The following is a 22,415-nucleotide window of genomic DNA, read 5'->3' as shown; positions in this document are numbered from 1 at the left end:
ATTTAGACATATAATTGAAGTATTTTGTGCCAGCGCAAGTAAGTAGCTCTTTTTCTAAGGGATTGCTGACCCCTACTGGGGGTTTATATAAAATTTCCAAAAAGTCACTAGATGGCGCCATCTACCTGCCCACGCAAAGGCAGCACGCCCTCTGTATGGTTGTCCATATTTTCAATTATGGTGCCAATAAATTAGGTTCACTAATTGGAAAATAAGAAATGCAGATTGTTTTGGGCAGGTTTTATTCAACGATAGCTTTACTATTTTTATAATGCATTTAAAGTTGTATCTTAGCACATTAACGCAATCCAGTTTATCATGTGCGATTCCAAGGATCAAGATCAAGCTTTATTTCAAAGTCATTGCCATATATATATATATTATATGTATTATACAATAAAATAAAAATCATTTAAATTCCTAAAATAACCTCATGGTTGTTGTTTTTTAAAGCTGACTGCTTGGATCTTTCTCTTACAATAAAAATGCATTCATTATATGGAAGTGTTCAGGGTTAAATAAAAAAATTAATCAGCTCATTCTGCCGAAGTGGATAAAATAAGGAATAAGGATGAATAAGGAGCAAGGTTGCTTTAAAAATCAACACCTAAAGGCATCAGACAAACAGTTGAATAAATAAAAAAACTATTTATAGTATATCTGAAAATAATTGGCTCACAAGTTTATCCCGTGAAACTTTACTGCTTTGTAATTGTATGGTGGTTTTTTTTTTTGCATTCACAGACACACACACACGCGGCCCCCTATTTCCTCTTTTGACCTTAACCTTGCAGACCAAAGGGCTTGGTTTCGTCTTCTGGTAATTAATATTCGCGGCGAGGGGAAGAAGGGAAGCATGAGGAAGCAATTATCCTATGATGATGTAGAGATGTAAATGCACACGGACGATACACCAAAAGGCATGCACACGCTTCTACAGTATTTAGAACAGAACAACCTGATGGTCTCCTTCTTCCACTGACCGACTGAATGCATTCAAAAGGAGTAACTTAAATAGTTGTCGCAGCTCAATAGTTGGAATTGCTAAAAAAAAAAAAAACAAGTGTGCCACTTAAATGAATTTTTAAAAAATCGGCGCAGTAAAAGTGTAAACAATAAATTGTGTCAGACTTGTGATTAAGCAGGTAGATGGCACGGGGTTAAAGTTCACCCCATGATGACTTTCTCACTTAAACTGGTCTGGTTAATTGCCAAGTGATGCAATAGTCAATTGGAAAGTAATAGTTCGCTCCGGGTTGCTTCCTTATTGGCGAGGTCAAATGCGTTTGACCATACCGCCAAATGTATGTGTGTAGCTAGCAAGCTATGGCGCCTGCTAGCTGAGCAGCATTTGTTTACAGTGTATCCATAGGAGTTATTTGTGGAAAAAAAAAGTGATCATCAGGTCAAATTGACCCAAGTAGTGGGGTCGGTCGAATTTTTGACCGAAATTGGGTTATTTTTGACCCAGCAAATTTACAAGTGTAATCATTACCGCCGGCCCGGGGGGTCCCTCTGTTTGAGATCGGCTTAAAGTGTAGCGTGTGTGCTGCAGTCATGGAAACGTAAGGGGTGTAAGGTTCACGCCGGGGTGGCAATGTGTCAATTGGAAGCAAAAGAGAAAGGCACACTTGCTTGCTTGTCTTCTCCAGTGTGCATCCATGCAGGCTGTGACCCGGCGCTGCCTGGTAATTGAGATCAGATGAGTGGCAGCAAACGCTGGGCGACCTGGCTTCTCCGGGACCCGCGCTAACCTGGAAGCATTTATTTTATGGAAAAAGATGTTTAGTTAAAATGCGGCCCAACCCCTCTAATGACTCTGCTCTCCTGGCTGTGTGATGGATACGACACACATACGCACACACACACACACACACACACAATCATGCCTCCATCACCAGCCCAAGTGATGGATATGACTGGTGAAAGCTCTGAACGCCACTTCCTGAGTTCTCCACTTCCTTCCTCGCAGGTCCCGCTCAGTCAAGCCGAGCCGGGTTTCACTCTTGACTCGGGCTGGATTGGATTGCAGATTAACAGGCTTCCTGTCCGATGGCTTTGGCTGTGTCCATCTGCTTTATTTATGAGCGAGAGATGATGCTATGGAGGATGAACTGCAACAGGTTTGGGGGCTTGACTGAGGGAGATGATGGCATTTCAAATGACTTGAAAAAAATGGTCATTTTTGCCAGAAACATGTTTCTAGCCAAACCTACTGCTAACCAGAAGCTGAGCTGCACTGTGATTGTTTACAGACTTGTGTGGTTGTAGCAGAAGGCAGTTTCACTCTGTCCCTGATAATCGTCCAATCCTAATAAAAACAAACCTCAAACCAATTTTCATGCTGGCAAACTAGTTTTGAAAGGACCTCAAGGAAGAAATGTGGCAAGTGTTCTGGGGGAAATTGGACAGTAATATAGCTGACCATTGCAACATATTTTTTTATATTTAGTATAAGCCTCATGGGGGGGGGGGGGGGGGGTCTTACTAAAAACACAAACGACTCCCGCGGGGGACAAGATTCTGACTTTAGACATAAAAAATATAATTTGGGTCTATTGTCATCAGTGTCCACCCTGCACCTCTCATCTTCTACACTGCTGGAAGCCCTTGATTACACTCTCCTGTAGGGTGGGGTGGAGGAGGGGGGGGGGGTCCTTTTAGTCTCACAGAGATAGCGACAGGGAGGGCACCGCTCGCCACTCACTTCAGATCAGGCCGCGGGAGGAAATGGTGACGGACGTAAAGCTAAATATGTAATTCCTCCCATGCTGCTAATCATTTGCGATTGAGCCACTTTAGACTGAGGAAGGCTTTGTTCACGTCGGCGTGGAAGCACGTCAAAGGGAGGGAGGGGCGTTGGGGGGGTTACTCAGTGGATGCACGTTCCGCTCCATCCAAATGGCTCGCAGACCAGACAGACAGGAGCAATTCTGGGAATGACTGACATGCCGAGTGCGGCGGAAGGAAACGTTCTGGCCGCCCGCTATTAGTTTACCTGATTATTAGGATATCCAACTTCCTCCTTAAGAAGAATCTAAGTAAGCTGCAGAAAGTAAGAGCATCCACCTGTAGTGGAAGAAGGGGGGGGGGGGGGCTTGCATGTGTCTAACCGCACCAGAACAAGGCCTCACACCACCCCGAGCTCAGCCAATTACATTTATAAATATTAATAGACCCGTGTAAGCTGACTGAAAAGGTCAAAGATCCCCTTATGAACATCAGATTCTTTTCAATTGAATTTGCATAAGCAGCCATTTTACGCTGCACGCGTGTCCCCTTGGAGAGCTTTATTTCATATTCATGCGCTGATTGGCGCCTCAATGACATCTTCTGGGGAGCTTCACACACTCCAGAGGTGATGAGGGGAAAGGGGATGTGTGTGTGTCATGCTACTCTCAGATATGTAAGAAAGAAATCAGCATACAGAAGTACGGACGAGAGGATGATGGGAATGCAACAACACCAGCGTAAATTGCCCTTTAATATATCTCGACTTGCATTTTAACCTGATGTATTTTGCTGTACAGTATCTGCATGACACAATAGCTACAACAGTAGGTACAAAGACAAGTGAAATGTTCAGGGCTGTTTCAAATATTTTGAATCGCCTATGTATGCCAACATCCAACAAAACTAAATGGAGGTTCTGCTTACTTTAAGAATTTAATGTGACAGCAGAGGTCATTGCTTGAAAATGGCTCTGGAGTTTTGTCAAACGGAGCTGGTCATGTCATTGGCGGAGACGCGTGTTTATTATGTAAATGAGCCAAATTGTGACATCACATTTAGTCAAAACAGTTGACCTACTTTTCATTATTGTGGGAAAAGAGTTGCACAAAGCATTCTTTTCTGTCTAAAGGCAGACTTCATATATCTTGTCAGATTGTGCAGGTGTACCTATTGAAGTGGCCGCTTGTGTATACTATGATTTGTTAACTTTTCCGCCCCAAAGTTAGCACGTCACATTTATCACAGCTCGTGTGGTTATCTTTCCTTCTGTGCACCAAACGCAAACAAAAGACCCTGCTATCAAAGTTTACTGAGCTAATTTAGATTTGTATATTTTTCTGCGGAAGGGCCAAAGGACACGCCGCAACTTCTACAAAGACGGAAGGCGCGCACGCACGCATGAGCCGAGAAGGCGGTATGCTGTTTTGCGGTAAACATCCAAAAAAAAAAAAAAAACTCTTTCACTTGATAAATGTCAAGCGAAATGAAGCTATCAGCTGAAAGCAATTTCCTCACGCTTGGCCAGCGTTTGTTGCGCCAGAGACTTGGAGATTTTCAGCCCTCCATCGATCATGAAGCCTCTGTTGCAGGCCAAGGTACACAATGCCCCCCAAAATTGCTGACATCTGGACACGGAATGGCCCGGAGAACGCCGCCATTTCCACGCGAGGCCGCCGGCGTCCCCTGCACAGACGCTCCTTCGCAAAACTCGTGTTTATCTAACGACTCTGCTCTGTTTAGCCCATTAAAACGAAACCGCACCGAAGGACGCGGGCCCGCTTCATTGTAACATCTTTTAGCAAATAGCGTCAAATAAATCGCGTGCGTTTGTGAGACCGTTGGACTGCACCCAAAATAAATATAAAAATAAAGACAAAACCACAGGAAGAGGAAAACAGGAGTCTATGCTAATGGTTTTGCTCCCATTCATACAATCCAACTACTATAAGAGTGCCATACCTTTTTTTTTTTTTTTTTAAGTGTAGCTATTTCAGAACAAAGACAATATTAAAAGCCTTCCTCCCACCCTAATGGACCATTGTGGTGCCGACAGTCAGATCCGCGCACACAGGAAAAGTCCATTATCACTCAAACTAATGGAGGAGGAGAAGGAGGGGGAATTCGACTTCAAACTGAAAGCGGAGAAAAAGAAAATAAGAGCCATCACGCACGCACAAACACGCACTACAAAGTGGTTTGGCTTAAATAGAGTCCATCAATAATCATTTAAAGGAGAGAAGACATGTGGTCAATGCTAGACATGCATCTGCATTTTCAGTCTTGAATGTGAAGCAAATGTTTAGCAACTGGTTGACAATGTTGTCTGCTTTTGCCACCGGGACAAAAAAGGAAGAAGAAAAGAAAAAACAGTTGACATTTAGACGGGTGCGTTTGTTTTATCCAAACAGACAACCCTTGTGGCGAGAGGGTATAATGAGGAGGAAGCCCACAAATGCCATTAAAAAGCCATTCCTACCCAGTGCTGTATTTATTTGAAGACGGTAAAAGGGATGATTTGTCTTCGCCAGTGATGTGGCAACAAAGTCGAAAACTTCTGAGGGTGTAATTACACAACAACGACCTGGTAAACAAGGAACACAATGATCCCCATTAAGCGAGACAATGATGTAATATTCATGCTAGGCCAGTAGTTGGCGTAAAGAATTCCTGACAAAAAATCAAAAAAACAGGTCCAAAATTAGTCCTAAAACTGAAAAGTAAATCCGAGAATGGTCGGAAAAGTTTTCGCTAGAAGCATGCTGGTCTCCCACGACACCAACTGAGGATATTCAGAGGTCGAGTGGCTACTTATGCCGCACTAGCTAGCTCATAACGAGCTGGCTACTCATGCGGCTATGTTGAGGAGTTGCTCCTCTTACTATGCCACACATAGTGCGGTGAAATAAAATCAATGTAGGGACAAGATTGTTGCAGTTTGTGAGCACCGAGCCAAAAAGGAGCTGGCGTGAAAAATGGAGAGTGAGCGAGTTGGTATATCTGAGTGAATTGACTTGTTTACGGTTGCTGTCAACCAAGATAGCATTTAGCAGTTGAAGTAATAACACACAACCACAACTACTAGCAATGTTCAAACTATTTTTTTTTTTTTGGTGCAGAAGGAGAAGCCCCTCATCTATGCCGGTCCGGTCAAAACCTGACAGTAAGAGATGCTTCCATGTATTGGCTAAAAAACATGCTAATTGCTAAGCTAACCCAAGATTAACACGGCTTGTTTAAGACCGTACACTCTTGCTAAAGTTTTAGATTCCCTTTGTGTAAACACCAAAAATCTAAAACCCGTTCCCGCTCTTTTCGTGTTGCTGTCGAATATCAACCCAATGCGTATTAAACATGTCCGCCGCCTGTGGATGTGACTGTGGCAAAAAGATCAAATATCAAATCTAAATCCAGCACGTGTGTCTCCTCACATTCATCCGAGCAGCTCCTTGGTCTTCGCCGCGAGCTGTTTGTCAATGTCTGCCGCGATATTGTCGGCCATCTGCTGAATCTGTCGAGAAAAAGACGTGACAGTCTCCTGATAAAGAAAACTTCTTTCGTTCTTCCTCCGTACCTGTTTCTCGACGAGTCGGATGGTGTCCTCCGATTGTCCCTCCTTTGCTTTTTTCACTTGCGTCACGGCGTTTGAGCGCACTCTCCTCAGAGAATCTTTGGCCTTGTTGCTGAACTGCTTGGCCGTCTTGGTGAGGTTTTCTCTGTGCTCACGTGTCACTCTGCGAAGGGAGTAAACCCAAAAACAAAAAACAAAACAGGAACAAAACAGAAAAGTTGAATCCCTGGCACACAAGTGAGTGCACATTTAAAAGCCGCACTCAACTTTCTGGTCAGACATTGCTGACGTGTGATGATATTAAACAGGCTTTGACCGACCATACAATGATTTTAAGCTAATCTTTTCCAAGAGTAGCATGTCGAAGAAATCCTAGGAAATTGCAGGTTGACGCACTTATTGAGTGCTATTCAAATTGTCATTTAAAAAGTCCTTGTGTAAATGCAAATGAACCAACTTGCCTTTGATTATACCTTTAAAACAAGCAAACAAAGTGCTAAAACTAGGCTGTTATTAGCCAAAAGTTTGTAGCTGCTATTTTACAAACAATCCCTCCCCTAGATTTCACTTCAGAACTGAAACCTTCATCAACCCGACAACTTTTGTAATCACCCCGCTTGTTTTAATCACTCGCCAAATTTGACTCCACGTGTCATTGCGATTCTTTTGTCCCTAATTGCCGTTTTCTAGCCCGCTGGACTATTTGCAAACAATCCACGAGTAGCATCTATTTACTGCAAACAATACGCTCTAATTGCTGATTCCACTGCAAATCAACGGGCGCCTTCTTCTTCTCTTTGCAAATGCAAATGGATGCTCGGGAGCGTGCCGGGGCTGATTGCAGGGGCTGGGAGGCTGCCTTTTGGGGGAGCGGTCCGATGCGTGTGTCCTTACTCCATCAGACTAACACCTGCTGCTGAGACGGCGGCTGGAACCGCCAGGAAACGCGCATGCACGTAAACAAGCGGACTGGCTTAACATCTTATATGCAAATATGCACAGTAAAAAGAGTGACTGCATGAAAAGACTCAAATTAGGGAACGTATGACCAAACTATGTTGGTTCTTGTGCCAACAGTTAATAAAATATCATTTTAGAAGGAATTTTGAAAACATGACGACAGCTTGTTACGCAAAATATTATCAGCTCCTTATTAACACTGCCATTTAATTTAAAATTTTCAAAACCATTTTTTTTTATCAGACCGATACCACCACTGGAACTCAAATACACCGATACCAAGTGCAGATACCACTGGTATTTTTACACAAAATATTTTACACATAAAATTCCCTCCCTCAAAAAACAACTGTAAATAATTTTAAATAAAGACAAATATATATTCAATGCAGCAATTTTTCTTAAACATTTAAATAATTTAAACTTAAATTATTGGCAATTTTCTATTCTTCTAATTTCTAACAACCGATTGTAAAAATGACCGTAAAAGTGCCGATACCGTGAAATAAAACTGGCATCGGTATCCCTAAAAAGAATAGCAGCCAAGATTTTCACATGGCTGTTTTGCCTGGAGGAAGAGCTGATGGATGACCGCAAAACAGTGAAACAACTGGGAAAGTCTTTGTTTGTGCATCCGCGTGTACGCATGTGTGTGTTTGTGTAAGAAGAGACTCACTTAGGAACAGGCACCTTGATGATTGTCCCGTCCACCTCAGGGTTGAGGTTCATGCTACTCTCTCTCAGGGCACGGGCTGCTGCCGAGGTAGCCTGAGGCCACACACACACACACACACAAAAACCCAAGAACACACACACACACACACACACGAGAAAGTCGGGGTGAAAAAACAAAAATCAAAGCTCCAACGGCAGGTAGTGGTCTTTCTCCAGCTGGCAGTCATTAAGGTGTTCTGTATGCTGTGCGTGTGCGTGTGGCTGCTGCCCGGACACTGTGGAAGTGCCTTGGGCCACTGTCAGCGCCCGGTCCTGTGGGACGGGGCTGAGAGGTTGCAGGGCAGGCCGCTGACCCCGAATGACCTTACAAGAGAGTCTGCTTGCGACATACACACACTCATAAATGAGTGTTAGCACCACACTTTAATTTTTTTTTTTTTTTAAACAGAGGGGAAAAAAAGTCATTTGATTATCACTCTCCTAATTTGTTTTTCTTGCAAAAGTTTTTAAATGTTAAAGGTTCAATTATTTTTTTTCCCAATTGAATTTTTTTTTTGAACTTTTTGGGGAGATATTTTTTGTCTATTTACCTTACAAATTAACATGTTTTCTCTTAAACTATGACTTTTTATTAAGCAATAAAACAACTTCCCTTTCATAAAATGGATATGCTTTCTTTATTAAGCTGCAATTGTTAATATGCCCATTAAATTATCATTTTTGGGGGAGTGTAAAATTACAAATTTAATCTCGTAAAATGGAGACTTTATTCTGATTAAAATTCTCCTCATAATAGCTCGACTTGAGTCTCATACTTGATTCTTGTACGGCAACAACTGTTGTGAAATAAATAGAAATGTATTTGTAGGAATATTCTCAGATATGACTTTTCGTTTTCTTTTCTCAGTGTGGCCAAAATACACATGACCGTTCACAACAAGTTCTCACAAATAGCTTGCTACATTGTATTCCTTCATCATGTGATCCATGCATTGAATGAATCATTCCGTATGAAATCACCACCGGCTCTTGTTGCTCATTCTTGTCTACCTGTTGCGGCTGCATTATTGCCAAATGAATGCACCCGAGTGTGCGGTCACTTGAAGCTGAGCTCGTCGACTGATTAGTCTTGTGATCAAAACTGTGGCCAGAGAGAGATCCTTCTTAGAATGGCCTCATTAATGTCTCGCTGATTGGACATCAGATAGCCTTAAAATCTGCCATCATCCAGCATGACATTAGGAGGTAAGTAGTCCAAAAATGCAATCTTGACCAAGATCATTTGGACACAAAAGAGGCTTTACTGACAGATTGCAAACATCTTACCAGATGCTGCACTTTGCATACAGGAGAAAGAAAAATCACAATTTAGCTGCATGACAATTCCCTATGCTGAGCATTCCAAAGAGTTTAAAAAATGCATATCCGTTTTTTTAAAACCTCCTTCCGAGACAGCTCCTTCTGGTGTTTTCCACTGGGGAGAAAAAAAAAATGGCGGTGAGATGAAAGGAGCTTATTTGTGTGCATCGAATTAATTAATTCAGCTCTTGTTTCTTTTTCTCCACTGGAACGGCCCGGAGAGCCCAGACCTCTACTTGCTCTCTTGGAGCGTCAAGTGATAGATTTGACTCATACCTGTATTTGAGTTCTTCTCTGCATCATATTCATCACCTCTTCCGCGCTCATGACGGCCAAACCGGAATTTTTCAGGCCAGGTTCTCGTTAATATGGAAGTAGGGATGGGGGGGGGGGGGGGGGGGGGGGGGGGGGAATTACGCTGAAGTTTCACATCAAAGCCAAGAAGTGAGCGGAAAGGAATGCGGACTTGCCGTCTTCCTGCGGGTGATGCTCACCTACGCGCGTACACGGGCCTGCTGCTTCTTAATGAATGACTGGAAAACAATTGAAGGGCATCTGGAAGGCCAAGTAATGGATAGGCATCATTATAAGCCTATTAGCGCCGGCCACAACGGCCTCACCTCTCTGTGCGACGTCGTGTATGTGTTGTGTGTCTGCTGGGAGCGCGCGTGTGGTCTGCGGTTAGAGTCGCTGTGAAGAAACACTTACCAGAGGACCACTGGCCGGGGGCACTTGTGGCTAAAAATGCAGCCTGCGACTGAAGAGTTCCCCCAAATTCAATTCCGCACCCCCCGCTACTTGATATCCTATCCCCTTGGCTCGCTAGCTATGTTGGTGTGAGATGAGGTTTAGGTCAGGGTTCTCATATTTTCTGCCATAATAAATGATTCCCACTCACTGATGTGGCATGAGGTCATCAGGTAGGCCACCGTAGCCACCTAATCTTAGCATTAAGCTAAATCGAGCTGTTTTATTTCAACATCATTAAAACCAATGTACTACTTTCCTATTCGACACGGTTTCGGCATTATTTTGTGGAATCTTTTAAGAGATGGCACAAAAAAAAAAAAGTCCAAAGAGGTCAATTTGTCAGCTCCGTTTAAAGGTTAGATTGCTAAATGTTGCTACTTTAATTGTTGGATTGTTGTCAAGGAGTTTTATGTCGAAGAAGAGGGAATACATGATTGTGTAATGTCTTAATTGTACTAAAAAAAAAAGAAGAAAAACAAAAAGAGCTTTGACTTTCCGGACCACCAGTTTGGAAAAGTCTGGACAATACAAGCCTACTGGAAGAACCAGAGCTGTGATTCGTACAGTGAAGAAGGAAAGCCGGATCGGGGAAAAAAAACAAAAAAAAAACAAGAAAAATAATCCATTCCTTCCTAACCTGGGGGTAAAATGAGGTCATTTCCCATTTGGTGACAACATACACACAGGCGTATCTACATATCCGCACACACACACAGTTCAAGTTCTTGGTGCTATCTTTCACTCCAGAACAAAGAGCTCCTCCAGCGATCCATCAATTAGCATACGAGACCAAGTTGGCGTGAGACGCTAAGGTCGGGTTTCATTTATGTCGGCTCTGGCTCCACTTCAAGCCTCACATGAATACCTCCGCCAAGAACCAAAGAACCAAGACCGGAGGTACTTTTGTAACTGCAGTTTGTTTGTTTGTGAGTCAGCAGGCTTGCACAGAAACTACTTCAGAAATTTCCAAGAAACTCTGTGGAGTACTAGCACATGTGCTTTGGAAGCATTTGGTGCAAATCTGGAGAATTAAGATTGCAAGCGGCCAGTCACTCCCTGAATATTTTTTTGGTGTTTGTTGGTTTGTGAATGATGGTCTTACCTCAGGGTAGCTGCTCATATTGATCATAATGAGCTGAGGGGATTTCATGGAGACTTGGCCCAGCTGGTTGAGAGGGAACTTCCCATCTGGTGTTGACACCACAATGTGGTCCAGGGCTCCTTAACATGTAAAGATTTGCCATGTCAACATTATTACACTTTCTTTCTCACAGTGAAATAAAAATAACGTTATTCACAACGTACGGCATAAAAATGGGTTTGAGAATACTCAGATATGATTGAAAAAAGATATTTTGTGTTATTTTTATGAACACCTTTCCTTTCTTCTGTGATGAGAAGCAAAGGTGTGTTGACCTCGACCCCCCCCACCTCTTTGCCTTCCATCTGGCTAACCTCAGACGCGGTTGTTTCCTTCTCTTGCACCTCTGCCTTACATCACTCTGTGCCTGCTTAGGCTGCGGAGGTTGCAACTTTTGACACGGCTGGTGGTGTGTGAAAAAATAAAGAGTTATTTTCTTGATGGGATTGTTTCATTGTTGGATTTCAATAGTCAGATATAGAAAATATGGAGAGTGGAAAGATGGGTCAGAGGGTTTCTTAATCCCTAGTTGTGACCTTCAGCCTGTCCGTCTTTGTTACTTGTGCCTTGACGATGTGCACCTACGCATCTGCTAGCAATTAGGTCGGCCAGACAGGCGGCCATTTTTTTTACCGAGCGAGGCGGCGGTAAGAGATCGGGGCAAGGAGAATATCAAAAGTTGCAACCATATTACGTGAGAAACATGATGATATATATTTTTTTTTAAAAATGGGTTCACCTTTCGACAAGAATAATGAAGGGCCAGGAGATTAATTCATTCATTTATCAAATTGAATATACGGTTTTGATTTCAGTTTGTCCACTTGAAAGTATCCATGAGTGAATTCATGGAATGAAACCTTGACATACTATTATTCATTCCCTTGTCTAACTTTCACACAATAGATCTTTTTTTTTTTCTTCTTCATGAAAAGGTCCTAACTGAAAACAAAGGGGGGAAAATAAAATATCACAGAAATAACACAGAAATATTATAAACTCTAATAACAAAAAAAAGCTGGGATACAGATGGAAGTGGGCAAAAAGTGAAGTAACTGACTGAAGGATGACTGCATCCACGTCAAACTAATCCTTCAAAGCACCGACAGGAAGATGCTGCATGGAAGCTTCCCTGGCAACCCAGCTCTGACCGCAACAACCCCACGGATGTTCTCCCTCCATCCATCTCTGGCTTTCTACACACTTTCATACATTTAGATCCACACTTACTCCTGATTAAACCCAGATGAGGAAATTTGCGCAAAACACACACACACACTCACGTGCACACTCGCTTGCTCGCACAACTGACGTCATTCCCATTCCAACATCTCATCCCTGCTGTCAGACCTAAGTCCTGCTGCCTCCCCGGATTACTGTGCAGCTGGACAGAAGAGAGGCGGACGGACAGATGGATGGATGGAGGCGGGGATGGATGCCGAGGAAGCAGATGGAAATAAGCGTTCTTTTGTGCTTGTAATTGAAATAGTTTGAGCCAGAACATGAAAAAAGAGGAAGGCTGGTCAGGAGAAGGACAAATATGAGCTTGGGATCATATGAACCTAAAACATAACCCTGAGGAATTGACCATATAAGGATTTTTATGCATTTATTGCTATTATTATCGTCATAGGTAGTCCTTAGCTGAATAGAACACGCTTCTTCCGCCCATTTCATCCACCTATGACCCTCATCCCAAACTAAGCTACCATTTTTCCAGGCCGGAGGCACCGGGGTCACGACCTGGATGTAGTTGGGGAAATCATGGTCAAAGTGGGGTCAAGGTAAGGTCACAAGGGGCACGGCACGATGCAAACAAGGCGCGTGTGGATTTTGATGGATAAATGTGGCTTAGGTTTAAGCAGATGAATTAGCTGACATGTTTGTATGAAATGTCGACTTTGAGAATATGAGATAATACCGGGCGACGTTCTGATGCTGAGGTTGCGCGTGAAGTCATCTTTCAGCGCATTGACGACAGCCGCCATGTCTTCCTTCACTTCTTCCAGACTGATGATGTCTTCCACTAGAGCGGCGCTAATATTCACCTTGGCCGCTTGTCCTTTTGTCTTGGCTAGAAAGACGACGACAAAGAGCGGTCAGCGAGAGACGTGGCACGTGAGTCTCCTCTACACTAACCTTTGGCTTTCTTGGTGGCATAGAGGCGGACGCACGCAGTGGGCCAGAAAAGACCGTCAGGGAAGAAAGTCGGGGAGCTGAGCTTTGCGGGGACCACAGGGGCACATCTGAGATGTCGCGCCACGGACTGACACAGCAACGGACGCAGTCGGCTCAAATGATTCACAGCCATTGCTAACATAAAAAGACAAACATAACATTACAAATATAAATATTTTAATATTTGTATTGTTTTCCAAACCAAAACCATCATTTTTACATTTTAATTAATTTTTATCTGATTTATTTAAAAATATTTTGTAACAAAACACATGATATAGACTATCTAATCTCACTTCATTTAAAATAGACTAAAGATTTAAACCAACATTGATTCATTAAGTAAATATATTAAATAAATAGAAGCGTTTGACTCCAGTTTAGTACAAACAAACAAAAACAAAATTCTAAAAATGTAGAATTTGACTTATTTTCTTCCATTTTCAAATTTGAGGACTAGTCTCATGTTAGGCTATTACTGCACATCTATTTTTTTTAAAAACAAAAAAATGGTAATAGCCAATGTCAGCCAGTAGGAGGTGGGCACACATCTTGTACCACCAGTCAGTCTTTTCTCCCACTGAATTCCACATTCAGTGCTGATGTTTGGGAATTCCTTAAGGGGAACCTCTCCCACACCATTCATTGAACAACATACACCAGAGCAGCCCCTCTGACTTTATTATGGACTCACCGCCTCCCACCTTGCAGACTGTGAACTGTGCCGCTGAACCTTAGCGTGCACGCAAGTACAGACAAACTCCGGGACTAACAAAAGACCGCAGACGCAAACACACTAAATCCTGTCTTTCAATGTCACTGGCTGTGAAGAAGGTTCTTTGAGCTTCAAGGGTAGAAGCATACCACAGTGTTGGACTCGAAACAAAATGTGGTTTAATACTGCTACCGTAAATGGGGTGTTCAAAACAAAAGTCAGCGGCGAGCATACCTCCGACAAGGACGCACTGTGAAAACATTTTGAATAAAATGTTTTTTTAATTGGCAGAACGCACTCTGACAAGACCTGCCGAATGGGGAATCAAAATTGAACACTGTATTTGACTATCCTATAACATATTATACTCAAGCACTAAAATATTCACCCTATAAATTACAAAATCTTATTTCCAGAAAATGGTTGCTCGAGTGCCACCCCAGATGAAACTTTCTAGAACCGCCACTGTTTTATTTTGTTTTGTTTTGTTCTTCAATAAAAGAGGCCCGGCTGTTGTACAGCTCATTATTGCCACAAAAATCACAACCCAAATCTATGAGGCACACGTCCAGAGATGATCTGATATCCAAATATGGTCAGGGTAGACCACCACTACATCCCATGTCAAACTCCTCCCCAGGCTTTCAAAATCTGGCATGCAGACTCTCCCGACAAGCTGATATGATCTGACCCAACTGTGGTAGAGCAGATCGGCTCCGATGAGGGATGCTGACGGAGCTCCTTGGAGGGGAAGTCAAGCAGAAAACGTGGCGCACAGGTGGTCAGTGGGATACTGTAACATCACGTCCTGCAGCTGCACTCAAACACACTTTTCTACAGCAGCAAGCCCGCATGAGGTCTCCTTTGTACACTTTAGTGTGAACAAAAAAATTATATCTGATCATGCTCTTCCTGGTTTAATCTCATCTACATCAAACAATAAACAAGACTTAACACAATATGTGTCATACCATGTAAATTAAATTTTATGCCATGTCACATTTATACAGTGTACTTCTTCAATGGGTAGCAACAAATCATACAGACACCACAATGATTGGACTTGGTGACCACTGAGTAAATCTCATCCATTTTTTTTCCCAAAAATTGGAAAATATAGTAACATAGGACATGAATTATTTTGACGAATCTGACCTAATGATTAGAATGTAAGTCACGTGACATCCATTTAATTCAGACTGTACACACGTAAGAATTAAAATATCAATATAATCCAAATGTCACACTTTAATCATATTTAACACGATACATTATTGTAATATGTAAAGACGTTCTTACATGTTTTAGGAAATAGGTTAAGTTTATTAAAAGTGTGAAGGTCGGCGTGTTGAAGACATTTCCCGCCTCTTTATCGACTCATAAGACGTCAGAAACTCAGACACATTAAAAAGAAACACGGTGAATCCGAACATAAAAGAATAACATTGTTAAAAGACAAATAGTACGTTAAAATACACAAATAATCGCACTTACTGTGACAAATCTTCACGGGAGCATGTTACGGGGAAGCGGTGCTTGACATTTTTGGTCATCTTCCCGCGACGTGTTTCGGAGACGGTGGCGCTTAAAATACTTTACAGAGTGCGTCAGGTGGACGGGAACCCACCTGACGCAAAGAACTTTGTGTGCAATCGGAATGTGCAAATCCTAAAACCGAGCGCACTTTAAAAACAACCACTACACGTCATTACAATGCGCCTATGTTGTCAGATGGCAACAAATCCATCGCCTCGCCCTCAAAACAAGGCACCCAATCCAATTTACAATCGATAATCTAACCCGTAGATTTAGAATGCTTATTATAATTATCTGACATCACCGAAGCACCCCGAAAGCGGGATCAGAAGCTAATTCTATCGAAGAAGAAACCGTGATCATATCAGGTTTGATAGAAGGTAAATGCTAAGAATGCTAATCGCTAGTAACCTGTTTAAATAAAGCAGCAATATTAAATCAATCATTTAACTGCATCTTCTTTGTTGTTGAGAACACTAATATTGAGCAGCTAAGGGTAAATTTAAGCAGTGTTTTGAAATCAAATGAGACCAGTCGCCGCAAATGTTTACCAGAACTTCATCGCGTATGATTTCTATTATACTCAAAATGTATTTATTTATTTTTTAAATCGATTAACAAGTGATCATATTCCAGGTGTGCATGGTGTTTCATCAATCTTGTACTTTGTCTTGTCAGTGGACACATGTCGTCCGCGTCAGAGACGATGGAAAACGCCTCCATCATTTCAGACACCGGAGCCCATGATGGAAACCGATTGTGGATAGGCAACATCGATCCCAAAATCACTGAGTGAGTTTATGATACTGTTAGCACTGTTCTGTGATACTGTTTATTAAGCACTATGATGAATACCTGCACCCCAAACACAAATCCAATTTTCACCCAAAACAAACACATGAAGCTGCCAACTCTAAGCAGTGTTCAAGCTGGCGATTCAAGACTGATGTTTGGCAGTGTGTGTTCCAAATCCCAAACTTTGCTTTCTAAAGCTGCCCACGGAGAGAGAGAGGCTCTGCATTGTGTGCGCAGGCATGATTGATGAGCTGTGTGTGTAGCGCGTGTGTGTTGCAGGCTGAGACTGAGCAGACAGGGGCTCGGGTGTGTGAAACAGTGGCAGCGAGGCGTGGAATCGCCCTGCAGAGGCGGCAGACATCGTTCTTCACCCACCTGCCCTGTTTACACTCTCTCGCTCTCAATCTGGACCTGTGTGTGTTCGAAATCGGAGGCAATAACAGCATAAATGTGCGGGTGTGAGATTACCTTTATGGACAATGTGTTGGACTAGAAGGGTTTTTTTTTTCGGCCTGTAGATTGTTTTTGTGTGTACGTTGGGGTGGGGTTGTGGGGGGGGGCTTCTGCAGAATATATGCGTTGTGGCTCTGGTGGGCGTCTAGACAGGCGTTTCCTTCCCTTTCCTATGCCCTGCTCCACTTCTGTTTAAATAACGTTACTAGCACACCGTACGAAGAGCAAACATGAGAAATGCCCACGGCCCCTTTTACTGATTGGGAAGATTAATTAGCTCCTGGTTGGCACCGGCACTACACTTTTGTTTGTTCCACCGAGCATAGCTGTGTGCATTAGAGGAGGAATGTAGACCTGCTACAAATGATACCATTTTAATTTGCTGTCCATTATTTGGGAGGCAAGGGTTCATCGTATGTGCCCCACATGTCGTTTTATTCTTTTGAGGAGTCTAGTTAAATAGTAAAATAATATTCCACCATATTGAGCAATCGTCAGTTCTTCTCTGGTGGGTTAATGACAAAGTTGTGTTTTCTTTGTTCCCTCGCTAGTCTTTGTCATATTTACAGTATCCATAATGAAGCCCTCCCGCCCCCTTTTCCTTTTCCTCATCTGTCCCACTACCCGTCTTCTCACCTCGCTTCCTTCGCAGCAGCATCCTTCCCCGCCTCCACCTTTCACCTTGCCGTAAAGCTCTCTGAACTTTACTCTCACTCTCCGCAGGTTCTTCCCTCCCCACCCGCTTACTCCCCCATCTCCTCCTCTTCCTCCGGCGCTTTTTATGGCTCCCGCGAGATCGCAGTCCATTGTGGTTGTGTTGCGAGTATCCAAAAATGTTCTTGGAGTGTCTTACATTGTGTGTGTGTATGTGTGTGTGTGTGTGTGTGTGTGTGTGTGTGTGTGTATGTGTGTGTGTGTGTGTGTGTGTGTGTGTGTGTGTGTGTGTGTGTGTGTGTGTGTGTTTATATACTGTATTTTTACCACTGCTGCAGGGGTTTCATTTATTTATTTATTTTCCAGGTGTTTACTTAGTATTGCAAAAAAAACAAAAACATTCATATATAATACGTGAACATGAACTTTAGGCAGATAAATTGTTTAGTTATGTTTACAGGGTGTTGTCTGGGAAAAGCAGAAGTCATCTGTGGTCTTAAAGCCCTCAAGGGAGCTGTACAAGATTGTAGCAACCTGGAAAGTCGCCCTCCACATCCCCATCCACGCTCCCACACACATTGTCATCCAGATTGGCATACGCACAAACCCCGTCGTGATTTAAAATAACAACGAAACAATACCAGGCTGGTGAAGAAAACAAAACTGTATTTCACCTGGAGTCACCTTCAGTCCTGCCAGTTGACGGCTTTCTTTGTGCGTTGTTCTTTGGCAATTCAAATCGATCAAATTCATTTCAAGGTTGGCATTAGCTTGATTTGATTCCTCCGAAACACCAATGATCAGTAAACATCACCTGAAATTGGACTCTATAAATACCACAGGGGGGGTCATTGTGATTTTGATTTTAATACATTGTGGTTCGAACGAGCCCGGCCAAGTCGAGCCTGGGTGACGCAGGTCTCATTGTCCGGCCTCTTTTCCCAGAAGACACATTTTTTTTCCCATGCCGTTCCAAGCTCGGCCATACCCACGCTTCAAAACGCGCACGGCGGCATAACTCTTCCGTGAGCGCATGTCCTAAGTTGAGCGGCTCGCTGGATGTTGTTTGTACAGAGTTCGGGCGCACGGGAGGGGAGCCGGAGGCTTCCTTTGTTTTATTCCCTCATTGTCCTGCTACCGTATCCTCGGCATTGTCTCAATAAAAGATTTACTGTCTCAGGCGTGCCACACCAGCTGGCCCGCTGCTAAAAAGGTGTCAGGCAGGGGAAAGCCGCCTTTCTCGTTATCCTTTACGCTTGACAGATTCATACTGACAATAACCACAATCCTTCTGATGTGGAGACAATACTGGCTTTCCGTTTTTTTTTGTTTTTTTTTACAACGAAATAAAGATAAATCACATGCTTATTTTGCAACCCATTTATTTTTGTTATTTATGTATGCACTGTGTTTTGTCTTTCCTCTTCTGGCAGGTATCACTTGGTGAAGCTGTTGGAAAAGTTTGGCCATGTCAAACAGTTTGACTTCCTGTTCCATAAGTCCGGTCCTCTGGAGGGGCAACCACGAGGCTACTGTTTTGTCAACTTTAACACCAGAGAGGTACATATAAAATTAATCTTGGCTTTAACATCAATCTACTTGATTACTTTATAGGCGTAAATAATTTGTGGGGGGGGGAAAAAACACACAGGACTGACTTGACCAAATTTGGACATAAAATATTTCCGCGCAACCATTTCAATTTATTACGTATTATCATGATGTCCACCTTTCAAAAATCACATTGTCGTCGCTGGAGTGAATTCTGTTTCGAATTAAAAGCACCACAAAGTACCCCTTACTCCCCCCCTCCAACTTTACTTGCTGGCCGGCCTGTATTTATTTTAGAATGAGCCGGGAGGGATCATGATAAGCATCTAGTTTCACAGCCAGTGTCTATCACTTGGCTATGAAGTCCTCCCAGAAGAGCTTTACAAAGGAACTGTGTGTTTATCTTCTATACTCGCGCACACTTAGTCACACACCCAGATTAATATTTCAAGGGAGGTCAGTGCTCCCGCGGGCCCCCCCTCTAGATCCGCCAGTGGTCGAGAAGTTAAGTCACATTAAATTAAGGACCACTTGAGAGTCGCGACCCATTTTTTTTACGGTGCCTTTATGGCATTTTTAAAATAATCCAGATCCATCTTCATTTTGTCTGCAGGAGGCCGAAAGAGCTATCCACTGCTTGAATGGCAAGCTAGCACTGTCTAAGAAATTGGTTGTGCGTTGGGCACATGCACAGGTAAGTGGCACACTCGCTCGTTTTTCCAGTGTAACGCTTTGACGTGTACTAATGTGGCAGGAGGGGGGGTCAGTGGGATCTCAGTCCAACTCTTGTCTCTTAACAATAGACTGCTTACTGGCAAATTGTGGAGGGATATCCTGTATAGAGATGAATCACACCCTACAGTCACACATGTTAACACACACACAGCGTCACGTTTCATCACCTTGGCCTAATTTTGCGTATTTTTTCATAACAAATAAAAAAATTGTAAAATATGTTGATATATTTTTTTTTAAAAGTGCCTTCCTACCCTTTGAGCGCAATAAAACACACAGCAAAACAACTATCCCTATTTTTTTTTTTTTTTTTTTTATGAAATATTTGATGGGTTTTTTTTGTTTTTTTTAATTAAAGGGTTACTAAAATCAAGTCCTGGTTTTTAAAGGCTTCCTTGAACTTATTCCGAAGATATTCCGTGTGGTGCCAGGTTTTGGGCTTTCTTTCACCTGTCACATGACGTTTTTTGTCTTGTCTTTTTTTGTCTCTAGGTAAGGAGAAGTCCGTGTTGGCTATCTGAGATGTTTGGATTGAATGCAGACGGCAACCTGTTGGAGAGTCTTAATATCGGAATGCTCCTACCTCTGCATGTTCTGTCGTGTTTGCTAATTGCTAAACTAACTCTGTCATTCATTATCTTCATCATCATCCGCAGAGGTTCGAAGGCTTCCGTAACGACAAGACGATGCCTTCCAGCTTGGAACCGTCGAGCAGCGGCGACGGAGCCGACGGAGCCTTAACGACGAATCACCTCAGGTGGTTTGTGCTCACACACAAATGTGTTTTGTCCTTAAACATGTGACACCAATTACATGATGATGATACATGTCATTCCTGAAAGCTTCAAATTACATGTCAGAAAAGCAGACCCATCTTCCAAACTTACAACCCCACTCAGCTGGAGACATCTCGTTGAAATATTTCCCCCTATATTGTCACTATTCCACAAAGATCCACTTTTCACATCTTCATACAAAAGCATTCCATTTACAAAATGGGAGAGCCACAGTCCATGTTATTGATCATCGACCTGCATGTCGACAAGTCCCGCTATTATTTTGGGGAGCGCCTATTGTCACTCGTGAGCTTTCACCGCGTTCGGAAATAAAGCCGAGTGAGAGCTCTTAGCGAGGGACGGTGTCTCCGAGCACAGGATGCCATCTGGAGAGCTCTCCTCGGGGACACACTGCACACTTGGACTCTAGTGTGGCGCTCTTCAAATCTCGCACGAGAGGAAATAAAAACACCGTCTTCTTCCATGCCCGCCCAGACACATCATCTCGCTCCTACTCTTCCTCCTCTCACCTGCACCACATGTCCTCCCATTTAATATTTCACTCTACGATCGCTACTGGTATTTCCCTTTAAGCCTGCTAACTTCCTGTTTTATTCATTTTTTACGTCTGGCCTCCTCAAGTACGAGCGCTAAGATCCGCGCCATCGAGGCCAAGCTGCAGATGATGGAGGAGAATCCAGATGAGGAGTACTCAGGGCCGTCTGCCTACGTCTATAACAAGCCGCCAGAGAGGAAGCGCTGGGAGCCCTACTCCAAATCACACAGCAGGCCCTTTCGAAGGTTTAGGAGATGACCCGTCCGCCCACCTTTCAAGGAGAACCCCCCCCCCCCACACATACACACACAACTCAGGCCCCCTCACCACCTCAACAGGAACTTCTTAAAATGGGAATTAAAGACAATGACATTTATTGCGAACAATGATGGACATATTATGAATTCAGTTGTTTCTCTTGTGTTACATTTTATTTGAGTGTGCATGTGTTGATGTTTGGAATGTGCAGGAAGTACTAAAGAAACCTTTGGAAAAAAAAATGAAATGCAAAACTGTTTGGATTTCTTTTTTCTTTTATTATTTTTCTTCCCACCCTCATTTAGTTTTATTAAAGCAGGGGGTGTGGAAATTATCTACAAACTGTAGGTCATAATATACCTCGATTATTTAACCAATTTTCAAAGCAATTTAAGCCTCAGGAGAAAAAACATCTAACCCACAAATGCTTAGAGTGTATAATAATAAACATTTGTATTCGTTTTGCATCATATTGTTCCATTTTGTTTGGCCATTGGAGGACTTTGGAAAATTAGATAAAATGGCCCCTGTTATGAAAAAAGTGTGTTGGCTTCCAACATTGTTTTAAATTAAATTTATTTTGATCAAAATTGATGTTGATTTGTACATTTTTTCATTAGATAATCTTTTACAGGGGGTTTACGTTTTAGGACGACATCATAAAAATCCAAATCAGGTCATATAATGTAATCTCATAAATGAACCATGTAAAATACTAGCATTTAGCTCGTTTATTTATTTTTTTCCTGCCAAAGCTTACTTTGAGGCATTCGTTTTATTTATTTATTTTTTTACTTTGTGTGGAATTAAAAAAACATTTTCTCACAAAAAGAAACACGATCCATATATCGCGAACAATTTAATTTCAGTTAAACGTCCACGTCTACTTAATCAAATTAATAAACTAAACTATTTATTAATGCGCACCGAGGGGTGTGCAAACTATTGCATCCAAATTGCTTAGAAAATATAGCGCGTTTGTTACAATGCTTAACGACCAACTAAACCCTTGCTGGTTTGCA

The 22,415-nt window shown here is 42.6% G+C and overlaps 2 protein-coding genes across 7 annotated transcripts; one reads left to right on the top strand and one right to left on the bottom strand.

The window, feature by feature from the left end:
• Positions 1-173: 173 nt before the first annotated feature.
• mrrf (mitochondrial ribosome recycling factor) lies at positions 174-15,692 on the bottom strand. 6 transcript variants are annotated; one of them, XM_037266648.1, is made up of 9 exons: positions 15,574-15,692; positions 14,771-14,950; positions 13,326-13,499; positions 13,108-13,260; positions 11,148-11,266; positions 7,938-8,029; positions 6,305-6,464; positions 6,162-6,241; positions 174-1,754 (listed from the first exon to the last, which is right to left on the bottom strand). In XM_037266648.1, the coding sequence occupies exons 3-8, from the start codon at positions 13,495-13,497 to the stop codon at positions 6,164-6,166; spliced, it is 774 nt and encodes a 257-aa protein (XP_037122543.1). In that variant the 5' UTR covers positions 13,498-13,499; positions 14,771-14,950; positions 15,574-15,692; the 3' UTR covers positions 174-1,754; positions 6,162-6,163. The 6 variants fall into 6 exon arrangements, with proteins under 6 accessions (XP_037122543.1, XP_037122545.1, XP_037122541.1 ...); XM_037266650.1 differs by having other exon boundaries at positions 14,776-14,950; XM_037266646.1 differs by lacking the exon at positions 14,771-14,950.
• Positions 15,693-15,780: 88 nt separating this feature from the next.
• On the top strand, positions 15,781-21,934 carry rbm18 (RNA binding motif protein 18). The gene is made up of 6 exons (XM_037266664.1): positions 15,781-15,995; positions 16,294-16,407; positions 18,951-19,077; positions 19,682-19,762; positions 20,460-20,560; positions 21,222-21,934. The coding sequence occupies exons 2-6, from the start codon at positions 16,301-16,303 to the stop codon at positions 21,391-21,393; spliced, it is 588 nt and encodes a 195-aa protein (XP_037122559.1). The 5' UTR covers positions 15,781-15,995; positions 16,294-16,300; the 3' UTR covers positions 21,394-21,934.
• The last annotated feature ends 481 nt before the right edge of the window (positions 21,935-22,415 follow it).

This window comes from Syngnathus acus, chromosome 12 (assembly GCF_901709675.1).
Source record: "Syngnathus acus chromosome 12, fSynAcu1.2, whole genome shotgun sequence".
NCBI lineage: Eukaryota > Metazoa > Chordata > Actinopteri > Syngnathiformes > Syngnathidae > Syngnathus > Syngnathus acus.
Note: the sequence above shows the minus strand (reverse complement) of the source record. Positions and strands in the feature narration are given on the sequence as shown.

Bases quoted from the DNA above. Each gene is read 5' to 3' on its own strand.
- rbm18 (XM_037266664.1), top strand. From the start codon at position 16,301: ATGTCGTCCGCGTCAGAGACGATGGAAAACGCCTCCATCATTTCAGAC. The intron at 16,408-18,950 runs GTGAGTTTATGA...CTCTTCTGGCAG, and splicing joins ATCGATCCCAAAATCACTGA to GTATCACTTGGTGAAGCTGT. The intron at 19,763-20,459 runs GTAAGTGGCACA...CATCATCCGCAG, and splicing joins TGCGTTGGGCACATGCACAG to AGGTTCGAAGGCTTCCGTAA.
- mrrf (XM_037266648.1), bottom strand. From the start codon at position 13,497: ATGGCTGTGAATCATTTGAGCCGACTGCGTCCGTTGCTGTGTCAGTCC. The intron at 11,267-13,107 runs GTATTATCTCAT...TTACATGTTAAG, and splicing joins CAGCATCAGAACGTCGCCCG to GAGCCCTGGACCACATTGTG. The intron at 6,465-7,937 runs GTGAGTCTCTTC...CTCCCTTCGCAG, and splicing joins ATCAAGGTGCCTGTTCCTAA to AGTGACACGTGAGCACAGAG.